This window comes from Rhopalosiphum maidis, chromosome 2, assembly GCF_003676215.2.
Source record: "Rhopalosiphum maidis isolate BTI-1 chromosome 2, ASM367621v3, whole genome shotgun sequence".
Lineage (NCBI taxonomy): Eukaryota > Metazoa > Arthropoda > Insecta > Hemiptera > Aphididae > Rhopalosiphum > Rhopalosiphum maidis.
In genome coordinates, this window is record NC_040878.1 from 38,786,501 (window position 1) to 38,809,899 (window position 23,399).

A 23,399-nucleotide genomic window follows, 5' to 3' on the forward strand; every position below is an offset into this window, starting at 1 on the left:
ATTTTTTTAAAACTATTCATTTTTGGTTTTGATTCAAGCCGTAAATAAAATGACTATATTATGTGCATAATATTATGTGATATATTAAACGTTTTTTTTATCTGTTACCTTATTACTAAAGACCGGATTTTGCATATAATGCATGTTCATATTTTTCTAAAATAAGTAATAGACTATTACTTATTAGAGTACATAATGTATATAATACTAATATAGATACCTATACATGGCTATATAATTATGTAGGTATCGTGGTAGGTATTGCCGTATTAATACGATTTGTATCGTATATTTCATAAAAAAATCTGGACAATATATGATTAAATAATATCTAATATTCTAATTGTAATGTTCTTCCGGTATATTTTGTAACGAAATAATTCTATGAAAAGCTTGTATTTTGTACAATGATGCATCCAAGATTTATTCGGGGGCTGATCAATTTTTATAAAATGCAAAAAATACAATTTTAGATTTTTGTAGCAATTTTCATAGACCATTAAAAATTAAAATAATTTTTAAAATGTTCTTGATATTTCTTGTAACAGATAAGTTAAGTCAGTGGTCCCATAAGTGGAGTCGATCCGGCTGACAATACTTAAATAGACAACTGGCGTGTATGACTGATCTCGTTACCCGTCTACCATGCAGTAGTTAGCGAGATCGTGTGACATTAATATTATATAAAAGTGATGAATTACGAGTAAGTGGATATAGAATACAGACAAGGCTTTAGTATAAAAAATATTAGAAATGCCCGATCAAATAAGTAGTTGTTTTAATCTCGTTGATCGCTTGGGTGAAAGACATCAATAAGTTATTCGGGTGGAATTTATAAACTGATAAATTAATTAGCCTAAAAATTAAAAAAAAACTATTTTAGGCTTCAAATTTTGATACTTTTAGATAATCATTAATCTGTCTTAAAAAAGACAATTTTCAAAAGAAGTACTGTATAGTGGTCATATTTATTATACTTGGGTATATATTGGTCAGTCAGTCAGCTCGGAAATCAATTGGTTGAGTTCCGATGATATTTATCAAAGTGTTCTCTGAGATCTTCGAGAATTCACAGTTGGAACATTTGATAATTATTCATTGGATGGCCTCTACTGTTATTCGTCGGATTGTGGTTATCCGAACTCCGAAGGAACACTTAGTAAACTCGCCGGACAATTGCGGATCGCTGATATTAAGTCAACGGTTTGTCGTGGACAGTTGACAGTAGTACAGTACACACTGAACACTGCAGGTCATAGAAGCGCTTATCATTTAATATGTAGTTATGTGTGCTTTTTTAGGTAGATGATACTATGATTTATACTATGGTTTCTTAAATCGGCCTTTCTGTACAGTAAATTTGATTTATTGATCTAGTATAAAAATTAAACTCTGATAGGTACTAAGGTAACTATATATATTTTAGATATTGCATTATTCAATACATTTATTAACTATTAAGATAACAAAATTATGAATACAGAGAACATTATACTAATACAAATGTAAAGAATTAAGAATATTAATTGAAAACTATGGACCAAAACTCATAAACTAGTCACCAGCTATCAAAGAATACACTTTATAATGGCTCATAGCTGGATATTTTTGATAGAATTAGGGTTATCAAAAAATTGTCATATACAAAATAGATTAATAAGTCAATTATTAAAATAAAAATAATAATTATGAATTTATTTTTTTTTATTGTGAAGAGTTGCAAATCATACATAATACCAATGGATTTACGTATAAAACTCTTTTCACTGGACTTGGACAACAGAGGTGTTCGCGCACGCGTTTATAAAGTTGTCATACAAAACTGTCATCTCACTTCCACACTCAAAATATTGTAGTAATGTAGTGGTTGAAAAAACTGATTGATACCTCCCATCTAAATATTATTTGTTGTATAAAATGCTTTTCCTCTCCTAGACATATTTTTCATGGTAACCTCCATTGAATGATAGGTTTACACGAGTGTAATTTATAATATAACGACGTTGGTGTTAAGCTAGCGGATAGTTGCTAGTTCCCAGATGGGTGACTACCTAAGAAGTTTAGCAACACACACGCTATGTTTTACTTAACCATAATCGATAAGATAAAAATAGTATTTAGCTAAAATCTCTCCCAACATATATATATATATATATATATATAATATAATGGCATTTGACCGAGGATCATCATAACGGAATATCGTGGATATACAGGTTGGTAAATACCTATTACTGCAGGTAGATGTAAATTTAAACTTTTCTACTCTAAAAAAGTATAGTTTGGGTGCCATTGGATTACATAAAAATTTGTCTTTAATCTATGTTCAAATAAAACTTTACACCAATTAGACTTAGTGTTGTTTATAGGACATCGAAAAATATTGAAGAGCTGGAGCTCCACTAATCACTATACATTTCAACGAACCATTTCGTGATAGGCTCTAACCCAATCAATGTTAAAGATATTCATATCATTCCTAGAGCTACTAAAAATTAAACTAATTATTGATAATGCAATTGTAAATTAATGAAATTAATTTATAACAACAATTAATAATAATAATAAAAAAAAATAATAACATAATCTAGATCAGCAGTTCTCAAACTATGATAGTACACCTACCACTAGTGGTACGCGAAAGACTACATGGTGGTACGCGGAGGGCCGTTTTTGGATAATAAATCCATTCAATTATTTAATTCATATCTTATTTTAAAAAAAAACTAATAAATAAAAAATAATTATACTATAGTTGTAGTATTTTACTGCCTTATTATTTAAAATTAATGTATTAATGTATTTAACTGTACAATTTGGAATTTGGATCATTCTATATTTAGTCATTAGTGGTATGCGACTGATTGATAATATACCTAAGTGGTACGTGAAAAAAAAAGTTTGAGAACCGCTGATCTAGATGATAATAAGACATTTATTTTTCCTGACTATAATTCCATAGTCTATTATTGTTTGGAGTATATATTATGTATTTAAAATATTATTTAGATCAATATTATTTCAATTATCACGTTCAATATTTAGTATTGCCAAGGATGAAAAACTGTCTTGAGTCATAGCTGACCGTATATAGGTACATGGTGTTTCTGAAATGGACGAGGTCACTAATATATCTATGCGTACTTACCTACTGTGATGACCCAATGAAGATTTTTGAAAGTTCTTTTCTCTCTTCAAAATCTGGGTTTATTCATATTATTTTTAGAATATTATTTTAAATAAAAAATAAACACCCTAAATATAGTATTTTTTGAAAAATTCTCATACAAATCGAGGTGTCATCGTTTTTACTTTTTACGATTATTAGCAGTTATCGCACGTTTTTAATATTCGAAAAAAGTGGTGGTGTAATCATCGATTTGTATGAGAACATTACAAGATAAAGAGTTGTGATGGTTATTTGTTGTTATTTAGCATACATGATTAATTAATTCATTGTTCAATAATGGCTAATATTTACACTGGAAGCTTAAGCTCCCCTCTTCAATACGTCTATGATTGTGATGCGATATAGGTAATGAATACGATGAAAATCGTCTCCTATATTATATGGACTATAGTCTATATGACTATATGTTTATATATTATATTATAACGGCGATTATTAATTCATTTCGTTACGGATGTTTATGTAGCCAATTTTTTTCCGCTACACCGTGTTAAGTTTTTCCCGAGAAGAAGGACTACGGTTAATTTTTTTTTACGTTTTAGCTGTCACGAAAACAAAGATTGTAGGATGTGGAAGAGGGGTTAGTATACAGAGTAAAATCCAGTTCGTACCTCTGACAGTATAATATAGACCACATACCTCCCTAGTGCTAAAAACATTTATAGACTATAATATTAAACATCTAAACGACCAATTATTTCATGAAATTCGGCTTTTCTTTTTCTTGCCGAACACGACGATATTATAACAGTAATGCATGCACAGTTCTGTAAGTGTACCGCACACGTAAATATAGTATCATATCATTATATTATATATATATATATATATATTATGTCGGTCGTTAGTATTAGCATAGAATAGTCAGTAGGCACCACTCCCCGCGGGGACACTTGTGCAGTTGTGCAAATCTGTCGGTCTGCGTAGGTATTGGGTACATTATACATTTATACGGCACAGGCCACAGTGATAAAACTACGGTATACACACGCACATAGATATTAAATAAATCCATACATAAAATATTTTTACACGTCTACGTGCGTATTAATTTTTTTATTGGCGGCGTTGAACAAATAACTCGTAATAATATTATAAATTATAATAATGTATAATATACTCCACCCGCACGCTCATGACGATTTAACAATAATAATATGGTAAAACGATATGACGCACACATGTAGCGTCTGCGTTCATATTAATTAATTTATTATATGACTTCGTTAAATACAATATTACAATATATCAATCATATTTTTCGATAAGCGAGAAGATTCGACATTTTGTATACACATTAAATAATAATATGATATCCCGACTATTTCGTATTATATTTAGTGGGCGTTTGACGTATAAAAAATCTACATGATATATCATTATAATCACGTATAGTCTGACCGCTCGTACATAAATGCAGTGCGATACAATAATAATAACAACAATAATAATTATTATTAATTTATCATAATAAATAATAATCATAATGTAACGATTGCGGGGCAAGAATTTTCTTCGTTGCCGATATTAAGACATGTATATAGCACGCACCACGCGCGGAAATGCGGAATAGTGAAAAGGGAATCGATAAAGGGTCGACGTCGTCGTGCGTAAAGTATAACTTAGTGCGGTGGCGTCCCCGACGCGAGGGCTTTTTTTCCTCCTCGTCGGCGCGGCGGCAACGAGTCGAACCGCGGCTGGTAGGCTGGCGGCGGGGCGTGGCGCGCACGTCCACCCGTTCAAACGCGCACCGGTGTGACGACCGCTGTTCGGCGACGGCCGCCGCCGCGCAGGACCGTTTTCGATATCTAAACCCAACGGATTCGGCGGCGTTTCTTTTCCCGTTTCGAAACGTTTTACTTTCGGGGACACTGTCTATACAAGTCTAGGGTATTTTGCCGGGTGAAAATCAGGCTATTCGTATTGCAAATCGCAACCCGGCCGTACACGCCACGGCCGACGACCACAAGGTTCTGGACCCACGCATAATCGTCATCGATAGGGTTGTTCGAGTGCTTGAACTGCTTGAAGTGTTTCGGATTTCGGAACGTTTGGACCGCAATGAGGTTCGTTTGAATTCGGGCGCGCTCGGACGCCGAACAGCGACTCGTCGACCGGCAGTGGCGCTCTGTACCGCTCGTACCCGGTCGGTGTCATTCGTCGGAATCTGAAAGAGCCGGAACGTTTGACTGCAAATCGTTGCCACTTGCCGCCGCACGCACACATACACAGCAGTTCACTCACACACATGCTGGTGCGCGCGCGCACACGCACAATCATCCGTATCCGTACGAACGATCGCTTCCGTCCGTATGTTTTGCCTCTGCTGCTGCCAGTGGTGACGTTTATTGTCCAGCGGACGGTGTGAGACGTGACTGTGTGTTGTGCGTGTGTCGTCACCGCCGCGATATCGTCGCAGGTGTAATTATATAGTCCGTCGTCGTTTATCCGACGTTGGACCGTTGTCGTCTTCGGTGAGACACATTCTTTCGCACTAGCTCTTCGCTGCTGTCCACGATGGCCGGCAATATGGGTATGGAACAGTTGATACCCATCGTGAACAAGCTCCAAGATGCGTTCACCCAGCTGGGCGTGCACATGCAGCTTGACCTACCCCAGATCGCGGTGGTCGGTGGTCAGAGCGCTGGTAAAAGTTCTGTGCTGGAAAACTTTGTGGGAAGGTAAAACAAAACACATATTTTTCTTGGGTTCGCCGATGCGCGACTTACCCATACCCGACCGCCAGAACGCTATTATTCTAATTCATGCACAAACATGTTCAGTGTGAAATATTATCTTCTTAAATAATAAGTAAAAAAAAAAATTGTTGATAGATATAATTTTGTTTCACATTGAATGCCTTCACATTTGTTCGATGATGGCCCAATATTTTCTCATTACTGTGGCACAATAATCGAAACCAGTTTTCTCATTTTATTTCAAGCGATATCAAACGTCCCTGTTTAAAATGATGGAACCTATAGCCGATGTCAGTTTCATATTTACTCTTATTGTACATGCAGAATATTTCCAACATTATCATTTGCACTATTTATCTTAAATTTTGTAGCTATGTATAGGTTTTTTTCTGATTATTTGTCCATTAAAATTAAATGAGCTTTGTTGGATAAACATATTTGATAGCCATATGATGAGGACCTACTTATCTATTGTGATTTCATCATTTGGATGAATTACAGAGTAAAATTGAATTTATAAAAACTGCTAGTTATACAAATGTAGCATACCTAGTAAAATGAAATAAGCATGTGCTTATTGATTTAATATTCAAATCAAGTACATTTTACAGTGTATGGTTATGACTTACGAACATTATATTATGGCAGTTGGGTATGAATTCTTTTACATATTGATAGTTAATCAGTTGATGTTTAACATTGTTAATTGCAACATATATATTTTAAACTTCTCTAGATTCCACGGCTATAACAATAAAATGCCTATAACTGTAGGTAATTATTGATCATTTCTAATCTAAACAGATGAAAATTTTGTATCTATTCATTTTGTTCGTAACCTTTAGAGTACCTACTATTACCAGAATAATAGTGTTCTGTAATCATTGATTTAAGTAGGTACATTTAATTATATAATTGACAATTAATTTAACTTAATCTGTAATTATTATATAAAACAATGAATTTGAAGAGATTTTAATTAGAATTATTAAACTCTTGAATAACAGTAATAACTCTAATCAATTTCTACTTTCAAGGTATATAGACTTAGATGACATAGTTTTATTATAAAGCAGTTAAAAGTTTAGATGCTATTTTTTTTTCTTGTACAAATACACAATTAAACAGTTAATGGTTTAAAACAACAAAATGATATTGATTATAAGAGACATGATGATAAACACATGTACATTTTTTACTAATCATTTTTAACAAAAAACTGCTATGTTTGAAAAATAACATCAAATTCACTGTCAAATACATTCAATCATCAATAAACACATCTACTTATAGAAAATGTATTAAAACAATTTTCATAAATATATTTTATTGATTAGGTAGATAAAAATGCATATTATGAATAATGGTTGATTTACTTTAAAATGGATTTTTGTTGATTTTAATTTTTAAATAATATTAACAAAAGTAGTTATCATAAAATTTTCATAGATATGTGTTACTTCATTAAATTGGGTTACACCTATTTTCTAAAATGTTTAATTTTTAATTAAAGACATTACCTAGTTGTAAAATTTTTTTTTATAAAATAAATGTTTAATTTAATAACCATTGGATTCAATGTTTTATACTTCTAAATACATTAAATATTATGGTAGGTAGGTACCTATATTATTTTTTAGGTTGGTTTCTTATTGTACCTATGTGTGATCACTTAAGTATATTTCATTCATCCCCACCTACTTTACCTATTTACTAAAGTGAAATCTAGTAATAGATCTGATTCACAACTAGAAATTTTGCTCAATGGTTTTCTTTTATTTTATAAATTAATATGGTGTTCCATATTTACTCATGTGTAACTTAAAATTAATTTCAACAATTCGCTTTCTAATAAGCATATAGGCATCTAGTTAAATTATTTTAAAAATTAGCTACATACATAAAGTTATGAGTATTGATAAAAAATAAAATAATGTAAACAATATTATTTTAATTAGATATCAATACAACTTATTTTACATATTATTCTTCAGAGCCAACTTAGTTAGATATTTAAAATTGATGTGCCTTAGTGGACATCAATTACAACTATGGCTTCAAATATTTTTTAACCAAAATTTGATCAATAGTTTTTTTTTACTGTTACCTATTTTAAATTTCATATGTTTTTACCCTTGTATTTACTGAAAGTAAATTCATTCTAATATTAAATAGAGCAGAGTAAAACTGATTTTTCTGAATGTTAAATTTGATATGTTGTTTGTTAGTAAGACAAAGATACACATTTCGGTACTACATTCTTAGGTTTAATTGATCCATTAACAAACATTTTTCAAGAAAATATATTTTAAGAATCATTTCTAAAATTTGTATGACCAATCTAACGCGAACGTAGTTTTATTTATAATATCGTTTATCATGGTTAGCTGCTCTTCGCTATTCACAATAATCAAATATATTCTATAACAAAATAAAAATCATTAGATACAATATGCATATCATAGTTTTGCCATCCTGGGTATATTTACTTATTTAATTAGGTATATACTGAATGGTTATTAATAACTATTTTTGTACAAGATGTTAACATACATAGTATTACAATGATTATTCTTATTTTTTGAAAATTATTTACATTGACATACAATTTTATTTAAAACATACTTATTTAATTTTAGGGATTTTCTTCCAAGAGGTTCTGGAATTGTAACTCGTCGTCCTCTTATTCTTCAATTGATTAATAGTACATTGGGTAAGTTATATTATATATTATATGTTTAATATCGTAAAGATTTATTCTGCATAATTGAATTCAAAGTTTTAAGCAATAATTTTCCTTTTTTAATATTAGTCAAACCAATCAGATAACCCTCTCTTGCTATCAATAAGTATCATATACCTATTGAAAAGATATTTTTTTATTAAAACAAATTTGAAAACTTGTACCTAAGGTCAATACCAATCTTAACTTTGAGTCTATTTAACATATACATTTTTAATAAATTATGACCTTTTTAAGTACCATTTAACTTTTATTGCATCCCACTTATTAAAATCATTTATTTTTCGACATCATTAATAAAAACAATTATATTCATTTCTAACCTTTATTATAGCTTGAAAATTTATTTTTATTTGTTAAATAATCTAAAAATATAACATAATTAAACTGATATTCAATTTTTATTATAAAATGTAATTAAACCAAGTAAATAAAAACCAAAATTTAATCTAAGTACTTATTAATTGGGTGCTTATGGTTATTCATTTTTATAATTTAATTTTACTTTTTATAGAATATGGAGAATTTCTTCATTGCAAAGGAAAAAAGTTTGCAGATTTTGATGAAATTAGACGTGAAATAGAAAATGAAACCGATCGCATGACTGGATCTAATAAAGGAATTTCAAACATACCAATAAATTTGAGGGTATATTCTCCTAATGGTAAGTACAGAATATATAATACCCTACTTATTGTATCATTAAAAGTTTTTCAATTAATTAATTAACAAAAATTATATTTTGTTTTTTGTTATGTAATATAAAAATAAAAAATATATAAATAAATAGACCTTAAATTTATACCTTTAATTTCAATGGATTAAATATTTCATAAAATTTATTTAATTTCTCAATGCTTTATATAATGATTTTATATTATTTGGTGTTTAAAAAAAAGATACCCAGTAGACAATAGTATTATTTAATTTTTTTGATTATGATTTAAAAACCGTTAATTCTATTCAGTAATTTTGAAACTAATTTAAATATTTTGTTTAAAAGTCATTCCATTTTATTATGGTTGTTATTTATAACGTCTGTAAACAGTTTTAAACATCACTATGATCGACTTGCCTGGTTTGACAAAAGTGCCAGTGGGTGATCAACCAGCTGACATTGAACAACAAATCAAAGACATGCTGTTCCAATTTATCACAAAAGAAACTTGTCTTATACTGGCTGTTTCTCCAGCTAATGCCGATTTGGCTACTTCAGATGCCTTACAAATTGCAAAACAAGTTGACCCAGACGGTAAACGTTAATCGGCCAGTAGTCTGCTCGAAAATATTGCACCAAGTCATGCTATTAGCAATTTTGTCGTTTTTTAGTTTTCTTTAGAATGTTCTTTGTACATTGCTTAAATTTTTTTTTTGTTTCTTTAAACCTTAAAGAGAAATGTTTTCCGATCTAATGATTTACTCCTAACTGAAGACTAAAACAGTATATACAGATAGCTATTTATGATTGGTTAAAAATCAAGGTATAGGGCTAGGGAACAAGTTTTACAATTTTCAGCATTATTGGTTTTCGTGGCTGTTGTGTAGTTTTGCTAGTATTATTTTCTAGTGTTGAACCTGACCCTTGTTGATTTGCCTGGTATGACAAAAGTACCTGTTGGGGACCAACCTCCCGACATAGAGCATCAAATAAGATCAATGTTATTCACTTTTGTTAAACGAGATAATTGCCTGATTTTGGCTGTAACGCCAGCTAACCAGGATTTGGCCAACAGTGATGCATTAAAAATTTCTAAAGAAGTGGACCCTGAAGGTAAGAAATGATAAGCTTTTTCGTCTACCTATTTATTATGTTTTAATAAACTTAAATAATCAGTACCTACCATATCAATATCAACATAATCAATGTAAATTGATTATTTATAAGAAAAATTATGAACGGCATAGAAAAATCAAATGAGCCCGTTTAAAATATTATTATAAAAGCAATCAAATTTGTTTCATTTTATTCCTATATTGTTGTGATGAGTTTTTGATATGTATTGTACTCTCTATCAGGTTGTACACTTTATTTTGATACTTAATGGTTTTAAAATAATAAATGATTTTAATTTTAAGTTGTTTTAACATTGGAATAAGAATTAATATTCACTGTTAGATTCACTATGTCAATTTTTAAAATATTTATTGATTTTATAAATTATCACATGCTTATATATGTGATTATTTAGAAATGTATCATGTATGGTAGTGCAACTGCATGTTATGTATAAAATAATAAATCCTATTTTTTTTTATTTTTACCTTAGATTTATGCATATTTTTAATTTTTTGTTAACAATAAATAATTTACATTCACTATGATTTTCAAACCATTGCAACCATTTACCTATTTTAATTTTAATGAAGCATGTTCATGTTTAATTATCAAATGTTGTGTATATATATATTTTAAATTTTAAATTAAATATGTTATTAAAATTAGTTTTATGCACATTTCCACATTGCTGCTATATTTGTGTATTATTTATAATTAAGACATATATTATTTCCTTAGGTATGCGAACTATTGGTGTCATAACAAAATTGGATCTGATGGATGAAGGAACTGATGCTAGAGACATATTGGAGAATAAGCTTTTGCCTCTTAGACGTGGTTACATTGGTGTAGTAAACAGAAGTCAGAAAGATATCGATGGTCGTAAAGATATAAAAGCTGCTTTGAGCGCAGAAAGAAAATTTTTTTTGGGGTAAGTTGAATATTTTTTATTCAGATTAAAATTATAATCTAAATAAATTATAATTTTGATGTTTAGGCACCCAGCTTATAGACACATGGCTGACAGACTTGGCACACCTTATTTGCAAAGAGTTTTGAATCAACAGCTCACAAATCATATTAGAGATACATTGCCAGGGCTTAGGGATAAATTACAAGTAAGTTTTATTTTATTTTTATAAAGCTCATGTTCATTTATTATATGGTTACTTTTAGAAACAATTACTTACATTAGAAAAAGATGTGGAACAGTTTAAATATTTTAGGCCAGATGATCCCGCCATTAAAACCAAAGCAATGTTACAGTAAGACATTTAGAATCATTTAGTATTTAATCATATACTATAAATTATTATTTTCTATGAATTTAGAATGATTCAACAACTTCAATCTGATTTTGAACGCACAATTGAAGGTTCTGGTTCTGCTCAGATAAATACCAATGAACTATCTGGAGGTGCTAAAATTAATCGTTTGTTCCACGAACGTTTCCCATTTGAAATTGTGAAAATGGAAATTGATGAAAAAGAACTAAGGAGAGAAATAGCATTTGCCATCAGAAACATTCATGGTGTGTAATACATTAAGAGACAATTTTTAACATTCAAAAATAAATTTGTACATTTATTTTTATAGGTATAAGAGTGGGCTTATTTACACCTGATATGGCATTTGAAGCTATTGTGAAAAAACAAATTGCTAGATTGAAAGAACCATCACTGAAATGTACTGATCTCGTTGTTAATGAATTATCTAACGTAGTTAGAATTTGTACAGATAAGGTATGAACATTAATTATATTATATACATTTTTGATTCGTGTAAAATTATTTTAAGAAATTTATATTTTTTGTTTTTAAAGATGTCCAGGTATCCACGTTTACGAGAAGAAACAGAACGTATAATTACATCATATATTCGTAATCGTGAACAAATGTGTAAAGAACAGTTAATCTTATTGGTTGAATGTGAACTAGCCTATATGAATACAAACCATGAAGATTTTATTGGATTCGCAAAGTATGTAACAATTGACTGTATTTTAACCATAATGAAAATTATTAATTTATTATGTATTATAATATTGTATTGTAGTGCACAACAGTCATCTGATAACTCTAACAAAACTCATAAGCTTGGCAATCAGGTAATACGTAAAGGATGGATGTGTATACATAATTTGGGCATTATGAAAGGAGGATCTAGGGATTATTGGTTTGTTTTAATGTCTGAAAACATCTCATGGTTCAAAGATGAAGAGGTATTTACAATCAATTAATAACATTTATAGTTAGATATTTTATAAAAATATATAAATGTTACTTTTAAAGGAAAGAGAAAAGAAATATATGTTACCATTAGATGGATTGAAAATCAAAGACGTTGAACAAGGTTTTATGTCACGTCGCCATACATTTGCGCTATTTAATCCAGAAGGCCGTAATGTTTACAAGGTGAATTTTGAATTGAATTATGTGTAATATTAAGCCTACTCTCCACTGGTTTTTAATTTAATTGAAAATTCATATCATAGTTATGTTTAACTTAATTTATTATATATTATAATTATGGTTTTATCAAAAACACTAACATTCATATATTATATTTAACTCTTTTCAAAAAATCAGTGGAGATTTGGTTTTAACATTTTTTTAATTACATAAATATATATTTTTAGGACTACAAACAGCTTGAATTGAGTTGTGAAACACAAGATGATGTAGATTCTTGGAAGGCATCATTTTTACGTGCAGGTGTTTATCCAGAAAAGTCATCAGATGTATCTAACAGTGATGAGGTAAATTTTAGTTAATTGACATTTGATAATCATATGTACATTTTAAGTTTTTTTTAATAATTAATTATTTTTTTATTATTTTTCTTTTGCCTTTCGATCAGGATGGTCGTGAGGTTAGTGTCACATTTTAATTTCTCATTAATATTTCATAAAATATTTACCAACTTAACGTTTTACTTCTATAGAGCAGTACAGAATCAACTACATCTATGGATCCAGTTTTGGAAAGACAAGTGGAGACTATAAGAAATTTAGTTGATTCATATATGAAAATTGTTACAAAATCTTGTCGTGATCTAGTCCCTAAAATTATTATGCATTTGATCATAAACAACTCAAAAGATTTTATAAATGGAGAACTATTAGCTCATCTATATGCATCTGGTGATCAGGTAATTTATGTATAATGCATATTCTTGAATATTATAACTATTAAATATAAAAATAGCATATTATATAGTATAGTTGTTGTTAGATAATGTGACTGAGCAGTGTCCAAGACTAAATAAAAGCTTATTTTGTGTTATTTCAAATTTTCAATATTTTAGAACAATAAAAATGCAGACATATAACTATTTCAAAAACATTTAATTACTAAATAGCACAATGTATCGGTTTAACCCTCAATCAGTTGCTTGATTTTTTTTCACATTTAGTTGTATAACATTATAATGTTCCAAAACATACATACATAAATATATTTATAATTGTTAATTAAACAAATTGTTTTATGTAAATTTGGTTCTTTTTAATATAAAGTTGTTTTTAAAATCTGAGAAACTTAATTTTTTGATAGTTATTATTTTAGGTAAGAAATTATATATCTAATTTGATTGATAAAAATTTTGTAATTAATAATGTTAATCATGTACTAATAATTATTTTAGTTTCTGAAGGGAGAATTTAGTGTATTGTTCAATGGCATGTATATCTTTTTTTATATGAACACAATTTTTAGTAGAAAAATATTGTTTATTTTTCAAAAATTTTAATTTCGAGGGTGGTTTCTGTTGTTTCTTAAATAAAATTGTACCTTTAAATGTTGTTGGTACTATTATTGGAAAAAATAAAAAAAATAGACATTTTTATGCAAAACCAGTTTTTGACAAAAACTGATTTCTCAACGTAACTCAAAAATGAATAATTGTAGGTAATTGGAATATTCACCAAATACAAATGATAAAATGTTGAGCTATTCAATGATAAGTTACATTTGACTCCTACTGTATAGCAGAGTAGTTATCTATTTTCCCACTTTTTATGTATGTTGTCTGTAATATTCTTAGGAAGGAAACTAGATTGAGAACAAAGATGGTAACATGAATATGTTATTTGACGACAATCATTAATATGAAAAGAACCATTTCTACAATTTTTTTCTCTATCTTACAAACATATTACATTACAGAATTATGTTTAGTAAGACCAGTGCTAGTAGTAGTAGTAGAGTAAATTGATCATTATCTAACTTAAAGATAAGAACATTGCCTGTGTCTGTAAGTTAGGTTTTATTTAAAATTTGAGCATATATAATATAACAATTAAAAAATATAAAATATTTTACAAATTTTATAATTAGCTGAAAAATAAAAATGTAAAAACCCACGCATAGTATATATTATATTCATTCCTTAAAGTTTGATAATTGGTCAATTTACTTAGCTTAAAATTCCAAATGAATTCTACTGAACACAAATTTGCTCTGTTATGCATTTGTATGATGCGTAATACATGTGAGTGAGTTGTTTTCTATAGTTGCAAACTACTTAATTAAAAAATATTTACTTTTATGTAATTCTTAGTTATTTAGGTCATTAAAATTGCTTAAAAATTATAATATTTTTTTCAATAGTTCCTAAATTTATATTTATAAATAGTTATAAATAGTTATAGATATTTATTATTTATAATTAATAATTAAGGTATTTTAGGGCTATAAATCTGAATGTTAATTTTGTATTTTAGTCTCAAATGATGGAAGAAAGTGCAGAAGAAGCCGTAAAACGTGAAGAAATGATGCGCATGTATCAAGCATGTAAAGAAGCATTGAGAATTATTGGTGATGTTTCAATGGCTACTGTTACCACACCCGTTCCACCACCAGTCAAGAATGATTGGCTTGCATCTAGTCTTGATAACCCAAGGTAGATTTTTAAATATTATTTTTGCACGTGACAATTCTTACTATAATTTTTATTTAACTATTAAGGTTGTCTCCACCAAGTCCCGGTGGTGCTGGACGTAGAGGTGTACCTTCTAACCCAACACCTGCAAATGCTGCATCAAGAGCACCTCCTCCACCTCCAGCTTCGGGAAGACCAGCTCCAGCAATACCTAATAGACCTGGGCCTGAGCAGGGACGACAACCTCCTGCTCCACCTGGTAGGCCTGGTGGCCAGGGACTTCCTCCTCCTTTAATTCCTTCGTAAGTCAATTTGGGAATTTCATTGCTTTAAACATTTATCATTACAGTTCATAGAAGCTCCCATAACTTGAATCTATTATAAAATAGCTCTGTTAATTATACATTTATTAAAATTAGTAATTATTTAGTGCGTAGCTAACTACTAGCTTTACTAACAATTATTAGCTAGTTAGCTATGTACTTAATGATAGTACTCACTAACATGTAGTTAGTTTGAGTCACTAACATTTAGTGTAAAAGGCAGCAACGGCGACGGTGTGGTTTTTTTTACATTTCAGACGCCGTTAATATGTATTGTCGAGCATGTCTTCAGTGGCCGATTAAATCAGCAACTACATTAATAATAATCACTATATTTATAACCAACTAACCTATACACATTAAATTGAAGCCAGAGTAAGCTAAATTTGGTCCATTGTTTATTTCTTTTAATTTGAGTGATTACTGATTTATAATAGTATTTTTTATTATTTTTTTGTTACAAAAATTATTTACTTATATATATATATATATTTGTTTTGTATTCGTTATGTTGGTTAATCTCATTGTCTAGGTTAGCACATCAGTATAATTAGGTAATTAGATGTTATTTACTTAGGAATGTTACCTAATATTTGTTAAATAATTCACAGTTTGTAAGTTTTTAAGTATTAATTTTTATAATTTATAATAATTTCCTATATTAGGAATACTTACACAGTCGCCCTTTAATAATTATCGTTGGTAGTGATTGTGGATTACATATATAAAATATTATTCGACTATTTTAAGGTATATTGTCTACTATTTTATTTTTTTAGCTCATAATTAAAAAAATGTTAGACCATGTACATTGTTATTAATTTATTATAATTAAAATAATTTAAGAAGTGATATCTGGTTAGAAATTATTTAGTGTATAAGCTTATCATTATATTATGTTTTCTAGTAACATAGTCAAGAAAAAATTAAAGAATTTTTAGCTAGTTTCCTTAGATCAAAAAGTATAACTGCTCTATTTTTATTATGTCAATAATGTTATTAATTTGCTTCAATTTAAAAATGTATAAAAATCAAAATCAATTATGTTTCCAAAATTGAAATATGATAAAATTAAATAATAAATGATTAACTTTTCAATATAATAATTTGAAAAAACATTAGAATATTGTAATTTGAAAATAAAAAATAAAATAATAATATGAATATATCTTTAATAAAATTTAAATTGCATTTTTAATGTATGAAATTCAAATTTTTCTTGACTCTGTATAAAACTGGATAATAAAATATTATAGATAAACCAACTAATAACAACAACATTTTATTTTTACTAGACGTAGTTAAACGCACTTATATTAATGTTACTAAATTCAGCAATCAGCATATTATTCAACACTTATAATTCAGTTAAAATTATTTATAATATATATACATACATACATATATTTTATTATAATGAAAATTTATCGAAACAAATGCTTTTGCTGGTAATAATATTGGTGTCAGTTTTATGCTAATTTATTAATGTTATACCAATGGGTTTATGGTACAAATAGATTGTTGATATTTATTCAAACATTTTATTATATCTTATAAAAAATAATTATCTTAACTTATATTAGAAATGTCTGTATTATAAAATAATGGCTATGCGCGAGTTATATATTCATATTATTATGATGGTATTGGCGATAATAGGCGAGGATCAATGCCGCAAATACCGCAACGTGTACAGCAAGCTGTCGGCCAAGCTGTGGCACAAGTAGCTGTCAATGAGCTTACCAATGCTTTTGCCAACCGTTTCAAATAAGCTGTATATTTCACTTACTAGATATATACATGGCATGGTGAGTTTATACAAAATGTATTCATGTTAAATGTTGTGTATTTTTTGTTATATGTATTTCATTTGTCTTGCAATGCTTATTGAAAGGTATATCAAAAGCTTACAAGCTAAAGACAACAAAAATATTAATGATTCTTTGTCTTTTTTATTATATCTGTTTGATCTGATTAGTTTAAGTATCACTTTATTATAAATAAAATTTACTTATCTTAATATTTACTATGAACAAAATAAATAGTTTAAAATTATATTCAGTCTATATTTTTAAGCATTATAAATTTCTGACATTTGTTTACTCAATTTATTTTTGAAGACAAGTGAAAAACATAATATTATTGGTAATTTTAATAACTGAAATTCAAAAACAAAGTAAATGTATACCAAGATTATTTTGGTTCTTTAATTTCAGCACGCGGAGAAAATGTCTAAACTTGATTTATCTTCTATTTAAGAAGCAGGGAATGCCCAAAAAACAAGACATAACTTTTTTTATTTAAAAATTAAAAAAAATTTACTATAGATTTTAATATCCATCCCTCTTAGGCTAATTCATTTAAAATGTTTAAAATATAGTCTAGATATGATGTACGTATGAAATGTGATTCTTAGTAATTGAATGTTTACGCATAAACTCGATTTTTTTTCTTTTGTTATGTATATAAGATAATAATATTATTACCAAAGGCCTCGTTATTTATTTATAATTTTTAAGACAAAGAGGTCCTGTTATTGTTATTATTATAATTTATTATCATTCCATTATTAAATTTATCTATTTAATTTTAAGCGCAATTAGGGGTTTTCTGTTGTTTTTTTTTCTAACATGAATCCCTATAAACAATCACATTTTAAGTATGTAATATGTATTATGTAATCAGTTATTTTAATTATTGAGCGACATTTATTTTTATAAAGTCGAAAAGGTTATATTTTTATTGTCAGTATACAAAAATGAAGCTATTTAAAATTAATTAATATATTGTTAATTATTTAGTTACCAGAGTTCCTGATGTTAAATACAGAGACTAGTGTAATTATAATAAGTTATAACGAATGGAAATGAACATAGTGAAAAACAATTTTATTCAATGAAATGATATATTATACATTTATTTGTTGATAAATTACTTTTAGACGTGGCAAATTAATTATCTTAAATTTTTCTAAATATTTTCAGTTAAAATAAAGAGAGAATATTACTAATTAATATAACTAACTTAAGTATATCCTACTTAATTTGCAATATTTGGCTTTGCACCACTAAATCCATAGTGTGACTAATTTATAATATATTAGTATATTGTATTATAAAGAGCAATAATTGGATGTTGTTTAAAATAAACAATTAAAACAAACTTATATTGAACATATTTTATGTCATCGTTATTGAAAAAAATTGTTAAGTCTTTTCAATTGTATTAGACAAAAAAAAAGACTTTGAAACTTTTATATAATAAGATAATCATTAAGTGTATGTTACAGAATAGGCATTTTTAGGTTATATATTCTGATATAATTGTATTGTTAAGTCAATTACTTTTTTGATGAAATACGACATAAATAGTTTTTTTGTGTTTCTAGTAATTTGATTGCTTTTGAATATTAAAATAATCATAAGCGATTTTTGTGAGTTTGAGCTAAAACCACAGTCGTTCACTTCAGCTTTTATGCAATTTTGTAGCTTACATAACATAATGTTCATACCTCAGGGAAACTCCCTATTCTCTGTATAATTTTACCACCATAATAATTTTTTTTTAATACGGTCTTTCAATAAACGCTGTTAAAATAAATTCTTTAAAATTTCTCACACCATAACAAGACTGAACAATTGTGATTGAACTATAGGTCAAATTCACAATTTTCTGTCACACTGCGAATTCGACGTGAGTTATTAATTTATCGTACTGTACTGATACCTTGCGAGTAACTCAACTTCGAAACCTAACCAAAATTTGACGGCTGAGATCGTTTTGTACCTTATTTACTGGCAATAGGTCTAACATTTAATAATAAAATAAAATAAAATTTTTTTAATCCTATAACGTATACATAATTAAATATTTCACTCAAAATTCACTAGTTGCAGACCATTGATATTTAGAAATTTTGACTTATGTTATCGATATGGTGATTTAACTTAACGCCATTGTATTTAATGTACCTAATTATATCATTAATAGCAATAACGAAGTGGTTTTTGGGTATTGCATTACATTACAGTGAATGACAATGTGTTTTAGTTCCAACTCAAAATGATTGGCTTTAATATTATGTAATAATAATAACGCTCATTAAATATTAACCATTTACTTTACCATCGATTTAAATTTAAATTAATAATATTGTTATCTCTGAATATTATATGTACAAGACACTTGCAAAAAAAAAAATGATGTACCTTAGACGAACTTGTCAGATTGTAGCAATAAACGAAAAAAAAAGAAAATTGTATGTTATGCGCATTATACAATATTATATATAAAAAAAAATTGTAGTGAAATGTATTAATCAAGCACAGAAAACAAAAAAAATGCTTTTTTATTCACCAATTATTGTGAATATAACAATATTATTTTAAAAAACAATTGAATTAATTATACAATATTGTTATTAAAAATAACTGATAAAAAAATACAAAAAGACTTGTTGCAATTTTTGGGAGTGGACCTTCTCGGCCTATACTCACCGCAGTAACCTATGGCCTGTGCCTTTGTACAGTGTATTCAATGATAAAGATAACTAAATATTTCGAAAGCATAACCTTAAATTTGATTGGAATTTTTCTTATGTATAAAAGACCTAATACTACGCTTATTTTTTAAAAACTCATTTTTAAGATACTAGTAAACTATGTTTTTTACTTTAAAAATAATAAAATTTAAATTTTAACTCAAAAAGTGGTAGGGGGAGGGGGTACATTTAAGATGCAATTGAAAACAATTTTGTTTTGATTCGTTAAAAAAAAATGTTAAAAATAGTGTAATAAGAAGTTCTTTGCGCATTATCAAAGGTCATGCTTTTGAAATATTTCATCTTAGCTCTATCGTGCTTAATATATCTTATTTTGAGGTATTTGCATTGTTCTTTCCATTTCATCTTTCTTACTAACATCCCATACGACGTGTTTATTACTCATCGTTACAATAACAATAGTAATAATAATTATTATTATTCTAATATTAACACCATTATTTGCTTTTTGCACGCTACATAAATGGGTATAATATAATCGCATTCGCCTCGGGTCGCGCATCGCACTGCGCATAGTCTCAAATGATGGCGTAAGTGTTGGGTTTAGGTACCTACGTGATCTAATCAATAAGTAGCGACTGTTAAAAAAATATGTATTTATTATATTCAGTTATTTATGTTTAATATTCTTTGAAGTAGCTGGTTACTTTTGAACCCATTCAGACATACAATGTGTCTCTAGCGAATAGTCCTTTGGAAATTTTCGGAAATTCCTCGGTTATTTCTAATTATATACAATAAACAACAGTATAATTTACAAAGCAGTAACTAATAATACTATCAGTAGTCTCTATGCTTTTTGATTAGATTTTGTACATATAAGATCAAATATACTTTGGCACTAAAAATATTAGTGAATTTTTAAAATGTTGCTTGTATAAAAATAAAACTAAATTTGTTGCTTAAAGATGCCGGCGTGGTGGTGCTCGCTGTTGTTGAATCAGCAAGTTAATGGTCGTGGAGCGTATCGTATTAGATTGGAATTAGTCTCTTGATTCTTAGTGAGAGACAATCCCGACCACCAGGGGGGCTCCACAGTATTGCAAATCATGGATTTTAATGTATCAAAAATGTATTTATATGACATAAAAACTAAGAATTCAATTCAAATAATTTAATTTTTGATAATGCAATATAATTATTTGTTATTTAGCAAATATTTTATATAGCTATAAAAAAAATGAGTTGGCTCTGAATTAATAAATTAATAAAATCGACGTATGTATACTTACATGTATGTAATCGACCGGAGGTCGTATTACGATACAATCATTAAGATAAATCTGAGACTTGTATTATTTTAAAATTATTAACCATGTGGTATACTGTTAACAGCCTAAAAAATATTCAATTTTATATTTAATACATGTCATTTTTTTTTTTTTTGCTCGATCATTATTTAGGTACCTGGAAAAAATGTTAATTAAATGTCATAAAACATAATAATAATAACAGTAAAAATTTTCTAAAAATAATTCGTAAGAATAGTATAAAGATTGTAAGTACTTGAAACATATTTTTAGCTTGGAAAGCATCGTTTTCAGGCAATAAACAAAAAAAAAAAACTGTAAATACATTGAAATCCGAGCTCTACAGTGATCATGACCAACAGCACTACTTTTAAATGGCTGCTTAGATGGTATATCTGATGCCTAATGTAAAACTCAGCGTAGGTACGCGACTAGCTGTTATTCCCGTTTCCCACCTCTTAAACGTATTTCTGTTAATTTTTTTTGTTTTTGAATCACGTATTGTTTTGTTTTGTCTTATGCAATTTATCTTTATTATTATTTTTGTTTTTAGGCGACCTGTTAATTTAGTAGCCGCTCCGCGTATGCAAAATCGACTGCACTTTCAACGGAATTAATAATGTAATAATTATTGTTCGTACATCGATTTGCGTCCCCCCTCGGCTTTTCGTCGTTGAGTTACCAACGTGTACAACTATATTGATTATTATTATCATTATTACTATTATTATTATTATTATTATTTTGTTTTTATATCCTGTTCATTTTCTCCCTACACCACCTCCAATAATAATATAATTTTATTATTTCTCGGAGAAGGCAGGATGCGACTGCGTTATATCGTATTATATTGTACCAATGATATATTGATTATATTGTGATGTATATGTCGTGAAAAAGAAAAAAGGCAATAACGAACGAAATCGTATTTCCCATTTCCGGTTCCTACGTATATTGTACAATCTCCTATATGTTATTATATTATAATTATTATGCTCACATATGACATATTTATGTTTATTATCTGACGACGACGACGTTTGTGTGGTTTTACAATTTATTTACCTGTATACACACACAGACGCGCTATTAACCTACGGTTTTCATATACCTACTCGGGACGGTCGTGTCGTACACACAAATATGTGTACATATAACATTAATACATTATTATATAATATACGTGCGTGAAGAGTTTATACTTTTTATATTTTGCTTTTAATATTGATATTAAATATATATACTGTAAAGAACCATTTTTATTATTATATTATGTATGTCAACATTTTTTACCGTTATATACTTATTTATGTTATAAATGTTTTTTTTATTATTATTTATTTTTTATTTTTTGTACTCAATCCCCGAATTCCTCGAGCTCTGCCCATTCGCCATCCAAGCACAGTTGGTTATCGATGCATATTATCATATACAATGTTTACTTACTGATTTACTTAAAAATTGACCAAAAATGAAACTGTTGTAAACGAGTAGGTATATATAATATTTTATATTATAATATATTATCAACTAGTTAATTCTGTAGGGTGTTGCTCATGACAAATTAAATAATTGTAACTATTATACAGAAAAAAAAAATAGTTTTATAAGTCCATGTTTTTTAATTAGTCAAAACAACCCAAATATTTGTTGAAAATTTGTGCCGTTTGCACCTGTGTTCAAGAAGTCGACGAGTATTTAATTTGTCTCAAACAATGCTGGGTTGGATTAACTATAGAATTTTATAATTTTAATAATATCACTATTCACTATACTAGTACTACTATATAGGGTACCACGACATACTGTCATAGCAATAGATTTAAACTTCTATACTGCGTTCAACCATACAAATATTTTTATAACTCAGTATTTTGAATCTTAAATACTAAGCTGATTGGATAAATTAACGCAGTATTATCAAACCTATCGATTCGCATAACAATTTATTATACGTTTATAAAATTTGATTAAA

The 23,399-nt window shown here is 28.2% G+C and overlaps 1 protein-coding gene across 9 annotated transcripts; it reads left to right on the forward strand.

Annotated features, from left to right (window-relative positions):
* The first annotated feature begins 5,238 nt into the window (after nucleotides 1–5,238).
* LOC113554352 (dynamin) lies at nucleotides 5,239–22,703 on the forward strand. Of its 9 annotated transcripts, XM_026958160.1 has the most exons (19): nucleotides 5,239–5,871; nucleotides 8,529–8,602; nucleotides 9,147–9,296; nucleotides 9,681–9,884; nucleotides 11,148–11,340; nucleotides 11,407–11,527; nucleotides 11,586–11,674; nucleotides 11,741–11,940; nucleotides 12,006–12,151; nucleotides 12,232–12,389; nucleotides 12,465–12,630; nucleotides 12,701–12,823; nucleotides 13,048–13,167; nucleotides 13,269–13,280; nucleotides 13,353–13,559; nucleotides 15,133–15,311; nucleotides 15,377–15,592; nucleotides 17,273–17,421; nucleotides 17,830–19,874. In XM_026958160.1, exons 1-18 carry the CDS (start codon nucleotides 5,708–5,710, stop codon nucleotides 17,382–17,384), a joined length of 2,634 nt encoding a protein of 877 aa, XP_026813961.1. In that variant the 5' UTR covers nucleotides 5,239–5,707; the 3' UTR covers nucleotides 17,385–17,421; nucleotides 17,830–19,874. The 9 variants fall into 9 exon arrangements, with proteins under 9 accessions (XP_026813961.1, XP_026813956.1, XP_026813963.1 ...); XM_026958155.1 differs by lacking the exons at nucleotides 9,681–9,884; nucleotides 17,830–19,874 and adding exons at nucleotides 10,200–10,403; nucleotides 21,978–22,703 and having other exon boundaries at nucleotides 5,708–5,871; nucleotides 12,232–12,630; XM_026958162.1 differs by lacking the exon at nucleotides 13,269–13,280 and having other exon boundaries at nucleotides 5,708–5,871.
* Nucleotides 22,704–23,399: the final 696 nt, after the last annotated feature.

Bases quoted from the DNA above. Each gene is read 5' to 3' on its own strand.
- LOC113554352 (XM_026958155.1), top strand. From the start codon at position 5,708: ATGGCCGGCAATATGGGTATGGAACAGTTGATACCCATCGTGAACAAG. The intron at 5,872-8,528 runs GTAAAACAAAAC...ATTTAATTTTAG, and splicing joins CTGGAAAACTTTGTGGGAAG to GGATTTTCTTCCAAGAGGTT. The intron at 11,941-12,005 runs GTGTGTAATACA...TTATTTTTATAG, and splicing joins TGCCATCAGAAACATTCATG to GTATAAGAGTGGGCTTATTT.